The 15386-nt window shown below is 42.8% G+C and overlaps 1 protein-coding gene across 2 annotated transcripts in view; it reads right to left on the bottom strand.

Moving 5' to 3' along the window:
* The window catches only part of LOC132400631 (sodium/potassium-transporting ATPase subunit beta-1-interacting protein 3), a 511218-nt gene extending 496076 nt beyond the window's left edge, over nucleotides 1-15142 (bottom strand). For both annotated transcript variants that reach the window (XM_059981806.1, XM_059981796.1), the window contains exon 1: nucleotides 14932-15142. In XM_059981806.1, coding sequence (XP_059837789.1) covers nucleotides 14932-14985 — 54 coding nt within the window. In that variant the 5' untranslated portion in view covers nucleotides 14986-15142. The remainder of the gene's footprint in view (nucleotides 1-14931) is intronic.
* Nucleotides 15143-15386: the final 244 nt, after the last annotated feature.

The following is a 15386-nucleotide window of genomic DNA, read 5'->3' as shown; positions in this document are numbered from 1 at the left end:
ATCCATACCCGTATCCGGCTGGAAGTCTGTCATATACAGTACTTGTCGTATATGCCGGGAAAGCACCAGATCCTTTTTCACTTACCTCTGCAGGGAGGAAGTTCATCGCAATGTTTGTTGCTTTGAAACATTGCGTAAAGAGAAGGTGGCGTTTCTTTGTTCTTTAGGCTTCCTTCAGAGATGCCGGGACAAGGACATCATTCCGAAGTTGGTGAGGATGCATTCCACAGTGGTTTCTCTGGTGGCTAAGCACATTCTACGATGAGCTGGCCAAGCGTTGATTAGGGAGTGTTACCATTACATTATATCTGCTCTGGACATCAATGCGAACAGAAAACCTTGTCTCCCAGTGATTGGGAGTACATTGTCAGGTCCACCACTGCCTAAGGGGAGCTAGTTTAATGAAGGAGCTCTACAAGGCAGGTCAGGAAGTACAACAAACTATCCAAAAAAGAGAAAAGGGTAGCCATCCCACGATAAGGATTGTCATCAATCAAACTTGGCAAAGCATGGATGAGGCGACAAAACTGGTCCTCGCCAAGGGGCAAAGCTTCACTCCAGTCCCCAGATCGGTACCCCATCAGGACAACATTAGCAGAGTACAGCAAAGCCAACCGAAAACTACCACTGGGTACCACAGAGGAAGTAAGGACAGAGATCTGCACGGCCCCCAAAAGAGCCATTTTGCCAAAGCCGAGCATTCCAAAAGGAGAGCTACTAGCCCTCCAGGCACCGTGGCGAAACCCAGCCATCATGATTTTATCAGCGGACAAAGGAAATGCAACTGTCCCGATGACCTCGGAGGAATACCACAGGAACGTCCAACAGATTCTGGATGAACCTGCCTACAGAATTCTACAGTGGGACCCCACTGATTCAATGGTCAAGATGACCTTTGATTAAACTGAAGAAATCTGGACTGCCAACACACATATGCAAGACAATTCTGCTTCAGCTGCCAGTACCACCAAGACTTTCCGGGCTCCTAAGATACACAAAGAGGGATCGCCCTCAAGGCCTATTGTCAGTGGGACAGATTCTCCGACTTACTGCCTCACTAAGCATTTAACGACCACGCTGCCTTTCTTTGTTGGGGACTGTGAGCACCACATCACAAGTTCGACCAACTTCATTAAAATGATAACCGACATGCAGCTGAACCCAGAGGACATAATGGTCAGTTTCGACATGGTGTTCACAAGAGATCCCATTAAGGACAGCTTGGCCTTCCAATGGTAAAGGTTAGATAAGGGTATCACTGATCTTGTTGAACACCTCCTTACATCTTTGCACTTCCCCTGTAAAGGTTCAAAGCTTCATTTATTATCAAAGTGTGACAGCACGTATCCTCAGAGTTTTGTATTTCTCCAGATAGCCATGAAACAAAGAAAGAACATAAGAGTCATTCAGAGAGAAAAATCAAACCCACCTCCCTTCCATACAAAGAACAGCATCCCAATTTATCAACCTCCTCACACAACACAGGAAGATGGACCCCAAAAAGCAGCCCCTCCCCACAAAGAAACTAAGTCAAGTCAAGTCACTTTTATTGTCATTTCGACCATAACTGCTGGTACAGTACACAGTAAAAATGAGACAACGTTTTTCAGGACCATGGTGTTACATGACACAGTACAAAAACTAGACTGAACTATGTAAAAACAATACAAGAGAAAAAAAACAACTACACGAGACTAAAGACCTATCAAGGACTGCATAAAGTGCACAAAACAGTATAGGCATTACAATAAATAATAAACAGGACAATAGGGCAGTAAAGTGTCAGTCCAGGCTCTGGGTACTGAGGAGTCTGATAGCTTGGGGGAAGAAACTGTTACATAGTCTGGTCGTGAGAGCCCAAATGCTTCGGTGCCTTTTCCCAGACGGCAGGAGGGAGAACAGTTTGTATGAGGGGTGCGTGGGGTCCTTCATAATGCTGTTTTCTTTGCGGATGCAGCGTGTAGTGTAAATGTCTGTAATGGCGGGAAGAGAGACCACGATGATCTTCTCAGCTGACCTCACTATCCGCTGCAGGGTCTTGCGATCCGAGATGGTGCAATTTCTGAACCAGGCAGTGATGCAGCTGCTCAGGATGCTCTCAATACAACCCCTGTAGAATGTGATAACAGAACACTAACAGAATATCAACTCCCAAGCACCCTCCCCTCGCACAACAAAGCTGAAAAGGAGTGGGCGATAAAAGAACACAGAATATGAAAACCACAAGTCTGGAAAAAGTCCACAGTCCATAAACTCAAGTAGTCCAATTCATAAACACAGAACCACGATACCATCCTACAATCTTACTGATATTCATTGAAAGAGAGGGACACCACATGAGCTAGAGAGCCCTACCTGCCTGCCACAGTGAGCCGCACAGCGATAGGCCGCTCACTGACTCCTTTTCCGGCAGCAATCAAAAAGGAAGGCAGTCAAACATCGGCTCCATTTTGAAGTTTTTCCACATCAAAACCGTCCAAGTATGCACACGTTTCCCAAAATCTTCTCGGAGCCAGCAAAGCGCTGGGCCACTCTAACAAACTCCAAGCTGTAAACCACAGGCTCCAACAGTCCTAGAAACACATTTAAGGTGAAAAACCTAAGTAAAAATAGCTATTTCCATCAGTTATCTGGAAGATGTTGACCGAGGGAGCATTGCACACTGGTGCCATCTTGACCTGATAAGGGGAACCGCTATGTATAAACGGATGGAGTGGCCATGGGATTGTCCTTGTTGCCAGCTAATGCTAATTCCTACATTAAGGACCCCAAACGCTTCTTCAGATACATCAATGACACCTTCAAAGTGTGGCCTCATGGTCTCCATGCACTCTAACAGTTCCATGACCATCTGAACAGTACAGATCTAAACATTCAATTTACAAAGGAGATGGGGAAGAATCATTGCTCCTCTTTCCTGGACATTCTAATACAATGGAAATCTGACATGGTGTCTACTGGAAACCCAGCCACGTGGACTTCTACCTCAACAATAAAAGCCACCATCATGCCTCTCAATGTAGACGGTTCTTTCTACTTTGATTAACCATGTGAAAACTATTTCGAAACCATAGAGTCTCCCCGAGGAAGTAAGATGATTATGCATGACGTTCCTACAGAATGGCTTCAAGGTGAAGGAAATCAATTGGCCCTTAAAAGGGCCAATAGAAAACCCAGAAAATCTAACAACGAGGAGCCACCGCCAGTCTTCCCTACATTTCCATGTTGACTGGAAGATCGCCAGGATCCTGAAGAAATACCGGATTAATACCATCAGCAAACCCATAAGGAACTTCATCATAGCTTAAGAAGGTCAAAGATAACCTGGAAGTCAGCTTGGCAGGCGTTTACAGGATTTCCTGTGAATGTACAGCAGTGTATATCGGCCAGATGGGACTCACAGTGGAAACCCACATCAAGGAGCACAGGAGGTGTATCAGTTTGGGTTACCCAGAGAAATCAGTGGCTGCAGAACACTGCATTCGATAGCACAAAACTGCTGTGCTGTGCCAAAGGTTTTTGGGACCGCCTGGTGATGGAAACCATTGAAATAGAACAAGAGGCAAAGAATTTTAACAAAGAAGAAGGCCTCACTCCAAGTAAGAACAGGAATTTGATTGGAAGCAAGAGTGGAAACCTGATTGGATGAGGACTAACCAATCAGGAGGGACGGACTACAGTATCACCAGACTCGACATGCCCAGGCGTCATCCCTGAAGAAGATGGCAGAGTTCATCATCGAAACATCAGTTATAATCGATACCTGTACTCGGCTGGAAGCCTGAAAAGAGTCGATATTTTGGAGTATCTAACCCCTTATATCCCTAACCATCATCTTAGTTCCACAAATACTGGTTCGCTTTGCGTTCCTGGAGCAAAGTATACAAGAGCTGGTGATGTGGGCTTTTGTTCTTATGCACCAAAAATCTGCTGTACTCCAGTGATGGAGATATGCCAGGCTAGTACTGTGGAACATTTCAAAACATATTTGCAAACCTACATGTTTAAAAAGTTTGGCCTACTTATAGGAGTATTTATTGACTGCTGACGTTGATTACATTTATATAATTTGGTATGTTCAATTATATTTTATTCTATGTAATGGATCAAAAGTGGAAAGAGTAAGCAATTTCAAGTTCGGTGTCCTGCCTCAATGACTACTGTCCCGTTGTACTCGCATCCATCATCATGAAGTGTTTCGGGAGGCTCGTCATGAAGTACATCAAGATCCTGTCGCCGCCCCCCCCCCCCCCCGCAGTTTGCGTACTGCACCAACTGTTCAACAGACGACACCATTGCCATCACCCTCCATCTGGCACTAACCCACCTAGACAAAAGAGACACATACATTCATTCGAATGCTGTTAATAGACTTCAGTTCAGCATTCAACATAATCATCCCTCAGAAACTGATTGAAAAGCTGAGCCTATTGGGCCTGAACATCTCCCTCTGCAACTGGATCCTAGACTTCCTGACTGGGAGACCTCAGTCAGTCCGGATTGGGAGCAGCATCTCCAACACCATCTCACTGAGCACAAGGACCCCAGGGCTGTGTGCTCAGTCCACTGCTGTTCACTCTGCTGACCCACAACTGTGCTGCAATACACAGCTCAAACCACATCATCAAATTCACCGATGACACAACCATGGTGGGTCTCATGAGCAAGAACAATGAGTCAGCTTACAGAGAGAAAGTGCCGCAGCTAATGGACTGGTGCAGAGCTAACAACCTGTCTCTGAATGTGAACAAAACAAAAGAGATGGTTGTTGACTTCAGGAGGGCATGGAGCAACCACTCCCCGCTGAACATCAACGGCTCCTCGGTAGAGATCGTAAAGAGCACCAAGTTTCTTGGTGTTCACCTGACGGAGAATCTCACCTAGTCCCTCAACACCAGCTCCATAGCAAAGAAAGCCCAGCAGCATCTCTACTTTCTGCAAAGGCTGAGGAAAGTCCATCTCCCACCCCCCCCATCCTCATCACATTCTACAGGGGTTGTATTGAGAGCATCCTGAGCAGCTGCATCACTGCCTGGTTTGGAAATTGCACCATCTCGGATCGTAAGAGCCTGCAGCGGATAGTGAGGTCAGCTGAGAAGATCATCGGGGTCTCTCTTCCCTCCATTACGGACATTTACACTACACGCTGCATCCGCAAAGCAAACAGCATTATGAAGGACCCCACGCACCCCTCATACAAACTCTTCTCCCTCCTGCCATCTGGGAAAAGGCACCAAAGCATTTGGGCTCTCACAACCAGACTATGTAACAGTTTCTTCCCCCAAGCCATCAGACTCCTCAATGCCCAGAGCCTGGACTGACACCAGCTTACTGCCCTCTGCTGTGCCTATTTTCCTGTTTATTATTTATTGCAATGCCTGCACTGTTTTGTGCACTTTATGCAGTCCTGGGTAGGTCTGTACTCTAGTGCAGTTTTTTTCTGTGTTGTTTTTATGTAGTTCAGTGTAGTTTTTGTATTGTTTCATGTAGTACCATGGTTCTGATAAACACTGTCTGGTTTTTACTGTGTACTGTACCAGCAGTTACGAAATGACAATAAAAAGTGACTTCACTTGACTTGAAGTTGCTGGGTGTCAACACCTGAGGATCTGTCGTGGGCTCAACATATCAACACAATTACAAAGAAGTCACGACAGTGACTATACTTCATCAGGAGTTTCAGGAGATTTGGTATGTCATCAAAGACACTTAAAAATTTCTACAGATGTACCATGGAGAGCAGTCTAACTGGCTTTACCACCAACTGATAAGGGTGGTGGGGGGAGGATACTACTGCACAGGATCGAAATAAGCTGCAGAGAGTTGTAACTTAGCTCCGTCATAGGCACTAGGCTCCGTAGTATCCAGCATATCTTCAGTGAACGGTGTTTCAAAAAGCATCCATCATTAAGGACCCCCATCACCCAGAACATGTCCTGGTCTCATCTTGCTACTGTCAGGCAGGAGGTACAGAAGCCCAAAGGCACACACTCAATGATTCAGGAACAGCTTCTTCCCCTCTGCCATCTGATTTCTGAATGGACACTACCTCACTCCTTTCTTAATTTCTATTTTTGCACTACTTATTTAATTTAACCTTTTAATATATATATTCTTACTGTAATTAAGTTTTTTTTTTACATATTGCATTGTACTGCTGCACAATGACAACAAATTTCATGGCATTTGCCGGTGATATTAAAGCTGATTCTTATTCTTTACTTATGATTTTTAATTATGTTTCATATTTTATGATCATATTGATTTATCTTTACAATCTATGTAAAGCATTTTGAGCCTGCATCTTAATGTATGAAAGGTGCTATATAAAGTCATTATTATTATTAAAAAACACAGTAAATTGCCTAGAAAATACACTGCTGGATTCCTTTTAATGCTACTGACAGCCTTTACTCATGGTTTCTTTTGTCGACTCATTTCCTTTATTACTTTCCCCCTGAACTCCTCCCTGTAATCAGTCTGGTTCTCACTTATACTTGCAATCTTGCATCTATTCTGCTCATCTTTTCTGCTGTCTTTTTTGTCATCCAAGGAGCTCTGGCTTTAACTTCTCTACCCTTGTTCCCTATGGAAATGTACATAGAACTGTAGCTGAAACATCTCCAACTTCAAAGCTTCAAAATGGTTTTGCCTGCCAAGCTCTGATTCCAGAACATCCAGGCTAGTCTGTTCTCTCATCCCATTGAACTTGCCCCTTCATTGATTGACTTTTCTTTTATCCTGGAGTGCTCTATGTACTTTTCCATAATTATGTCTCTAAGTGACATTGGATTGTGTGTAGCATGAGAGAGATTTCAAAAGAAGCGTTCAGAGACAGTCAGGACATTCTGCAAGCCACATATCACTCGGACACACTGTAGTGTGTGTAATTAGGCACTTGGCAAGGTCCAGTAAGGAGAAGTCAGCTTTAAGTGGTTCGGCCATTGTGTGAGTGGACCAGTGTTTGAGTGGGGATTTCAGGCTTGGGCTCATAGAGGCTTTGGCGAGGAAAGGCTGTAGGTAGATACTTTCATTTAATTTTTCTTACTTTCATTCTTAATGCACAGTTAGAGCAGCGGGGATTCCAGGATAGTGAATGCTCCCCTTGCAGGAAGGCAGGGAGAACATCTGCCCCTGACAACTACACCTGAACAGAGTCTATCCAGCTGCAGCTTCTTACCAACCAGGATAAGGAATTGGAGCTGGAAATGGATGAACTTTGGATCATTAGGGAGGCTGGGGGATTACAGGTGATAATTACTCCCAAGGTGCAGGACACAGGCAATTGAGTAATCATCAGAAGTGGGAAAGGGGAAGGCAGCTATTGCAACGTACAGCTGTGACTATTCCCTTCAATAACAGGAATAATGCTTTGGATATTGTTGGGGGGTGGTGGTGGTTATGGGGAAAGCCACAGCAGTCAGGTCTCTGGTACTGAGACCGGCTCTGTGGCTCAAAATGGAATAGGGAAGAAGGGGTGAGCTGTGGTCATAGGGGAATCAATAAATTTCTGTGGACAAAAACACAATTCCCGGATGCCAGGGTCAGGGACATTTCAGATCAAGTCCACAGCATTGTTAAGTGGGAAGATGACCAGCCAGAGATCATGGTCCCCGTTGGTATCAATGACAAGGGTACGGCGGGAGAGGAGGTCCTGCACAGTCAGTTCAGGGAGTTGGGTGTCAAGTTAGAGGACAGGACCTCCAGGCTTGTAATCTTAGGATTGCTACCTGTATCATGAGCTAGTGAGGTGAGATACAGGACAAAAGTACAGTTCAACACATAGTTAAGGAGATGGTGCAGGAGGGAGGATTTCAGATTTTTGGATTGTTGGGCTCTCTTCCAGGAAAGTTGGAACCTGTACAGATGGAACAGTTTGCACCCTAATTGCGGGGTGATTAATATCCTTGTGGGAAGGTTTGCCCCTTGCAAGAAACACAAGGTTGTATAGTAGGTGATTTTAACTTTCCACATTTTGAATGGGACTACCATACCGTAAAGAGGCTAGATGGGATGGAGTTTCTTAAGTTTCCTTATTCAATACGTTGAGCTCTCAGCTAGAGGGAATGTGATACTAGATGTCCGATTAGGGAATGAGACAGGGCAAGTGACAGCAGTTTGTGTAGAGGAACACTTCGCATCTAGTGTTCATAGTGCAATTAGTTTTAATATAATTATGGAGAAGGATAGGGCTGTTCCTTAGGTTGACAATCTAAATTGAAGAAAAACCAGTTCAGAAAGGATCTGGCAAGTGTAGATTGGGATAGGTCGTTTTCAGTCAAAGACACGGTTGGTAAGTGGGAGGACCTCAAAAGTGAAATTTTGAGAGTACAGAGTTTGTATGTTCCTACAATAATAAAAGACAAGGATAACAGATTGAGGGAACCTTCATTTTCAAGAGATATTGACACCCAGGTTAAGAAGGAAGAGAAATTACATAACAAATATAGACAGGAAGGAAAAAAATAGATACTTGAGTATAAGAAATGGAAGAGAACACAAAATGAGAATCAGGAGAGCTAAAAGAAGACATGAGGTTATTCTAGCCAACAAGGTAAAGGAGAGTCGCAGGGGATTCTGTATATTTTGCATCTGTAGTTATTCAAGAGACAGAGACTACAGAAGTGAGGCAAAACAGCAGTGAGGTCATGGACTGATACACAATACAGAGGAGGCTCTGTTTGCTGTCTTGAGGCAGATTAGGGTGATATAATCTCCAGGGCCTGATAAGATGTTCCCTTGGATCTTGTGGGAGGGTAGTGCAGAAATTGCAGGGGTGCTAGCAGAGATATTTAAAAGGTCCTTTGCAACTGGGGAGATGCTGGAGAATAGCTAATGTTGTTCCATTGTTTAAGAAAGGCTTTAAAAATAAGGCAGTAAATTATAGGCCAGTGAGCCTGACGTCAGCAGTGGCTAAATATATTTATTTATTGAGATGCAGCGTGAAATAAACCCTGCCAGCCCTTCAAGACATGCTACACAACAACCCCCATTTAACCATAGCTTAATCACAGGACAATTTACAATGACCAATTAACTTCCCAACTGGTACATCTTTGAATTGTGAGAGGAAATCGGTAGACCCTTGTGGTCAAGGGGCAAGTGCACAAACTCCTTACAGACAGCAGCGAGAAGATATTGGAAGGTATTCTAAGGGACTGAATATGTGTATATATTTCAATAGACAGGGATTGATTAATGATAGTCTACACTGCTTTGTGTGTGGTAGGCTGAGCCTTACCAATCTTTTAGAGCTTTTCAAAGAAGTAACCAGGGAAGTTAATGAAGGACAGGCAGTGGATGGTGTCTACATGGATTTCAGCAAAGCCTTTGACAAGGCCTCGCATGGGAGGTTGGTCAGGAAAATTTGGTTTCTTGGCATTCAGGTTGAGGTAGTAAATTAGATTAGACATTGGCTTTGACTCCTTTAAAATGGCATCAGAACAAAGAACGAGTTCTTGGCTCATTAGCTTTCAAAGTATTGAGTACAGGCGTTGTGATGTTATATTCAAGTTGTATGAGATGTTGGTGGGACCCAACTTGGAGCATTGTGTACAGTTCTGGTCACCTACCTACAGGAAAGTTATCAATAAAATTGAAAGAGTGCAGAGAAAATTTACAACAATAATGCTGGGATTTGTAGACTCAAGCAACAGGGAAAGATTAAATAGATTTACTCGAACATAGGAGAATAACAGGAGAGTTGATAAAGGTATACAAAATTATGAAGGGTACAGATAGGGCAAATACAAGAAGGCCTTTTCCACTGAGGTTGGGAAATACTAGATATAGAGGTCATGAGTTAAGGGTGAAAGGCGAAATATTTAAGGGAACTTCCTCACTCAAAGGGTTGTAAGCACATGAAACGAGCTGCCAGCAGAATTGGTGAATGTAGGTTTGATTTCAACATTTAAGTGAAATTTGGATTGGTACATGGATAGGAGGGGTATGGAGGGCTAATGTCTAAGTGTAGGTCGATGGGACCTACACAGGCAGATTAAAAGTTCAGCATGGACTAGATGGGCCAAGGGGCCCTTTTCTGTACTGTAGTGATTTATGATATAATCAATTTTAAAAGATGTTACACTGCTAATGTTTGCTGCACTTGACCCAGTTTGCTTTTTGTAACCAAGTCCAGCAGTGCAGCATTCCTCATTGGGCCAGAGAAAAAACAGTGGTAAAGAAATTTATCCTGAACACACACTGGAAATACCTCCCTATCTTGCTCCTCGTTACATTGCTACTCCTGCATATATTGGGGTAGCTAAAGTTTCCACTATCACTGCCCATTGCTTTCACATGACACTGAAATATCCCTGCAAATATGCTCTCCTGTATACTCACAACTAGTTCTTAAGTCAGGTCACTTTTATTGCTGTGATATCATTAGCCCACTTGGTTAATAACCCTGGGAGCTTACAAATCCTATTTAATGTGCTTCTTCCTATAAACATGTGCACTATTAACACTTGGACACTTATGGTCTAGTCAAAAACAATATTTATTATCTGACACTATTTTTTTCCAAACCTTTTTTTTTCAGCTTTGTGTTCACATTTCCAGTGTTCAATTTCTGTGTCCAAGCCACTGCCAAATTAGTTTGAAACCTCTCACCAACAGCACCATGAAATTTTTATGAGAACATTTGCCGTACATCAGGAAACTGAATTTATCTGGCTGGTATAGGTTCTGCCTCCCCAGATCTACTTTCAGTGCCCCAAGAATCAAAGTCCTGTCTCTTGAACCCTCTCACAAGCCACACTATTGTTTTTTTTCTCTCTGTATTCATTCATGCTTGACACCAAGAGTAATCTGGAGATTAATACCTTTGCTTCTTAATCTCTTTCCTAACTCCTTAAAAATTTCCCTGGAGGACTTCATCCATTTTTTTTCCCTGTGCAGGTTATTTATGCATTGACCAAGACTTCTAGTCATTCACTCTCCCCTATGGAATTCCATGCAGTTGCTCAGTGATACCTTTAACTTTTATTTCCCTAGAGGAAATGTACCATTGCTTCGGCAATTACAAAAACACCTTCCTGGTCCCCAAGTACAGAGAAGAGGGAAAAGGGGTAAATATTCAGACTGAGGAAAGACAAAAAGTAGTGGTCTACATGAAATAGACCCGGGACTATTGATATTTATTATATATTAACAATTTAGACAATATCAAAATTTGAAGATGATTTAGCTCATGCTGAAGAAGGATGCAACATACTACAATAACATATTAGAATATTTACAGACTAAATGGCTAACTTTATTGTAAATGCCAAGTGATACACTTTCAGAAAATAATAACACAATCTAAACTTTAGAAAGTAAGCAACTAAATAAATTATCGGAGCACTGGAATAAATGCAAAAGAAAAGATTTACTAAAACAGTACCAAAACTGACTCCTTCCAATGGTAACAGGAGTAAAAAAATAGTATCAGGAAAAACTGGAAAGTTGGGATTTTGAGCTGGGAGACCAAAAATTGCTTCAGTTATTCCCCCTTGAACTTCCTCATAGGCATTGATTGTCCCCAAAGTTTTAAAAACTCGAACATAATAATCCATCTGAACTACAGTAATATTCATATGCATAATTGTCATCTATCCAGCCTTTCAGCATTCAAAAAGTGAAGAAAAAGATAAGCTAAGTAAATTATTTCACTGCTTAACCTTGCATTAACAATGAACACTTGGCTACATCTCCTGCAAAAATGTGATTAATTTCATTGTTATTAGAAAGAGTACTGACAAAATAAATCGTGGTAATTTGATTCAATTAAATAACTAAAATCAGCTTGTTGCAATGGCTTGGAGTTTGTGCATATGCATACATTCAGGAACATAGTGCTCCTATATACATACAAACAAACTGAAATGCTGCACTTGGGTCTGCTTTATGGTGAAGAATCCAGCCTGGTTGTAGTATTCAGGACCAATATAATATTCAATCAACAGAAAACTATAACATCTGGAGTACACCATCAACAAAAGCTTTCTGATAATTCTTTATGAAAGATCAATAAGTTAGACTAGACACAATAATTGCTACAGATTTTAAGGGAAATGTTTAACAATAATATTAATGATCTGAAATGGCAGTATACTATAGTGAGGGAAATTAAACTACATGAATGAAATATCACCTTGAAAGCACAGCTAAAGCAAATTGTTTTCTTTAAAATACAGTACATTTTTAATAGTTTTGAAATAAATGGCATTTTTTTAATTCACTGAGATAAGATATTGATATATTTGACTACTTATGCACTGAGGGACTGTGACTAGTAAAGGAAAGCATCAATCAATTCAACCTAAAATTAACCCTAACCAAGTATGTTTAAGTCCAAAATGTTGGACCCAATTTGTTATAAAGTGTGCTGTGAAGTTCCAGAACCAAGAAAAACATTGAGTTGAGAATCCATAAAAGCAGACGAGGAGGCAAAAGGACTCAAAGGCAGAACTTTTGCCACGGAGTCCAAAAATGAAAAATATGTTTGCTTTTACATTTTGATGCTGTGTTTACACATAAATTACCTTAGATACAGCTTTTTGTTAAAATATTTTCTTGCAAATGATGGCATTTACACACATAGCAGAGAAACCAAGGTTAACTTAGAAAAAAATTTATTTTGATGGTGAAATCTCCTTAAAGTAAATTACACGCATTTGTGATTAAATACAGTGCTCTAGAAAGCATTGCGTTTTAGTGGTGATTAGTATTACTAATAAGTTCTTGATTTCAGATCACCTCTTCATTACTTACTATTTCATGGCTCGCTCTTGCAAAGAGTTTGCTCTGATGGTGGAAGTAGTCACACCTGCAAGTAGATCTGAAGCTTTCACATGAAGACCTCCTGTCACACAAGGAGCTGGCAGCGCAGCTGCTCGGGGCGGTAATGGTAAATGGACAACTTAGTAAATGTGCCGTCACAAAGCATACTAGAAGTCAGGGGCCTGATAAAGTGTGAACACAGAAAATAATCCATTTTAGAAAGTGCAATGAATTTCCTAAATGATAAAGAAATATATGTGATTGATCGGGCGTTAATCTGGCAGCCACGATGATAAGAGACCAATTAGTTACACAGTATTTCTGCAAAAGGAAGAGCGAGATACTAGCTCTCCACCCATGATCACAGACGTACACAATATAAAAATCTCAATTACAAGTCCACCCTCCCCCATTCTGACACCCCACCCAGGCAGATTAATCTGCCCTACCGAGTGGTAGGGTAGGTTGGCTCTTGGTATCTTCAGTCTCTTCCCTCAGTTTGGGTGAACGCACGGGATGAGGAAATTAAATGGCACGGCTGGTAAATTGAAAACAAAATCTTTCGAGTTGGATCTGCTGAAAAAGGACGATGGGCAGGAATGATATAGTTAATAATTTGACACGAAGCTCGGGTCCCTCGAGTCCTGGACGTCATCCCAATAATACCAGCCGGTCCTATAATTTGTGACAGGAGTAACGTTGCTGGATTTCTGCCTGTAGAACTGCACTATTGTGCCGGGAACCTATTGGGATCAATTAATAATCAGGTCTGAAGGTAGTTTGGTCTGGAAATAGTTCATTCCTCTGCTCCTTCATTCACTAGAAGCCCGAATTGCCCAGATAACCGAACAATGCGATCAAAATAGTCAAGATATGCGGTTTTTTATGCCAACGATATCACCCCTTCCTTAAATATTTATTTACAAATAGCTATATATAATATGAGCGTCCGGTCAACTCCGGAACAAAATCCAGAAGGCGCAATATGTACTTTCGTCTGAATATCGCAGGTGGACAATGCATTGGCAGGACCACACCGCACCTGCTCCGGGTGCTCACAGCAGCAGGCGTCCGGTGGCAGTCCCAGCCTTTGTCAGCTGCCTTATCCATCCGGTCCGGCTTCATTTTATTCACCAACAGCCAGATGCTTCCATGCTTGCCCTCTTAAGAAAAATCAATACAATGCAAGCAGCCCTGCCTCTAACACATTATTTGCCCAACGATCTTTCCATTTTATTTCGTGGTTTCCTAAAAGGCGTTCTTTCCGCTGAGAACAGACGTTTGTTCTGTTGCACCTCGGACTTCAGCAATGTGCACCGTCAAAATGAGCAAGCATCCACTAAACAGCTACAGCATCCAATTTCAATCCACATACCGCAGCACCAGACTGATTTCTACAACAAAATATGGACCAGGAAAAGAAATTTCACTCCCGGCTCTGCCTGCCTTTATTTGGTGACTGGGTTCTCAAAGAACAATCAATGTACCGCGAGCCCAACACAGCATCCCGCCCCCCATCCCCCGCCAATCCCGGGGCTCCCGGCTGTTTCGGGCTCGGGCCGGTGAATGGGTATCTGGCTTCGCGATGTTGCTCCTGGGTTGGGAGCAAACAGACAGCCAGTCATTGACAGTATCCGGGTGCATTTGGATGGACTCGCGAAAGAGATCCCGGTGATACCGATTTAAAAAAAATACACTTGAACTGCAGCAACACAAGCACGAACTGAAGTGTCAGCACGACTCAAAGTGCCGATAGCAAATACAAAAGGGATAACCAACAAGCATGATTTTTTAATTCCATCTCCGCACCGCACAGGCAGCAACCCAGCAGAGCGCGATTAAACACAAAGAGATGGTAGGATAGAGAGACGAAACCGAGCGCAGCCGCTGAATCTTATTTGGCAATAGATTGCCAGCGATCCATGTTTGGAACCAGGTGTACTGCCGTTCTATCTTAAAGTTGACGTGCTCCAACACACATATTAACCGTGACATACTAACTGTAGTGTACACTTAGTAAACACAGAGATTTCAGCAAATAACCGCTCAGTTTTTCTTTCGCGACTAATGAAAGTACGCAGATCCCTTCAAAAGTCCCAGATCATTTTTGTAAGCAATGCTTACACACTGCCCAAGCACAATGGGTCGGCGTGGAATACTCACCAACTGTAAAGTACAGAGGAATATTAAAGTACACCGACCCGTGCAGCAACCCATTCCAACCGGAGGGAAAGTCTTGCCGGAAGAATCTGATTAGGTCTCTCTACACCTTTTGAATCGCAATCAGCGAAGTCTAGTTGGCAGTCTGGTGTAGGATGTCACTCCATGTACGCGGTGCGGAGAATGGAGAGGAGGCAGGAAGGCGGCTAGTACAATCCAGCTGCTCTGGGATTGTTGCAGCGGAGAGGATTCGAAACGCTTCTTATACAGTCACTTGCTGGGGAAGCCAAGTATGAAGTGGCCAGGGTCGGAGAAAGTTTAATTGAGTTGGTGGGATTTTCCGAAACGTAACTCGTCAGGACGCTCTGGGCGGGGCGGCCATCCTCCACCCCCCAAAATGATTAATTCGAAAAGTGGAGGGGCAGAGTTGGAAACAGGGCAGTTGGGGTTAATGTTGA

Source organism: Hypanus sabinus, chromosome 1 (genome assembly GCF_030144855.1).
Source record: "Hypanus sabinus isolate sHypSab1 chromosome 1, sHypSab1.hap1, whole genome shotgun sequence".
In the NCBI taxonomy this organism is placed as follows: domain Eukaryota; kingdom Metazoa; phylum Chordata; class Chondrichthyes; order Myliobatiformes; family Dasyatidae; genus Hypanus; species Hypanus sabinus.
The sequence above is the reverse complement of the archived record's forward strand: the minus strand, read 5'-3'. Positions and strand labels throughout refer to the sequence as shown.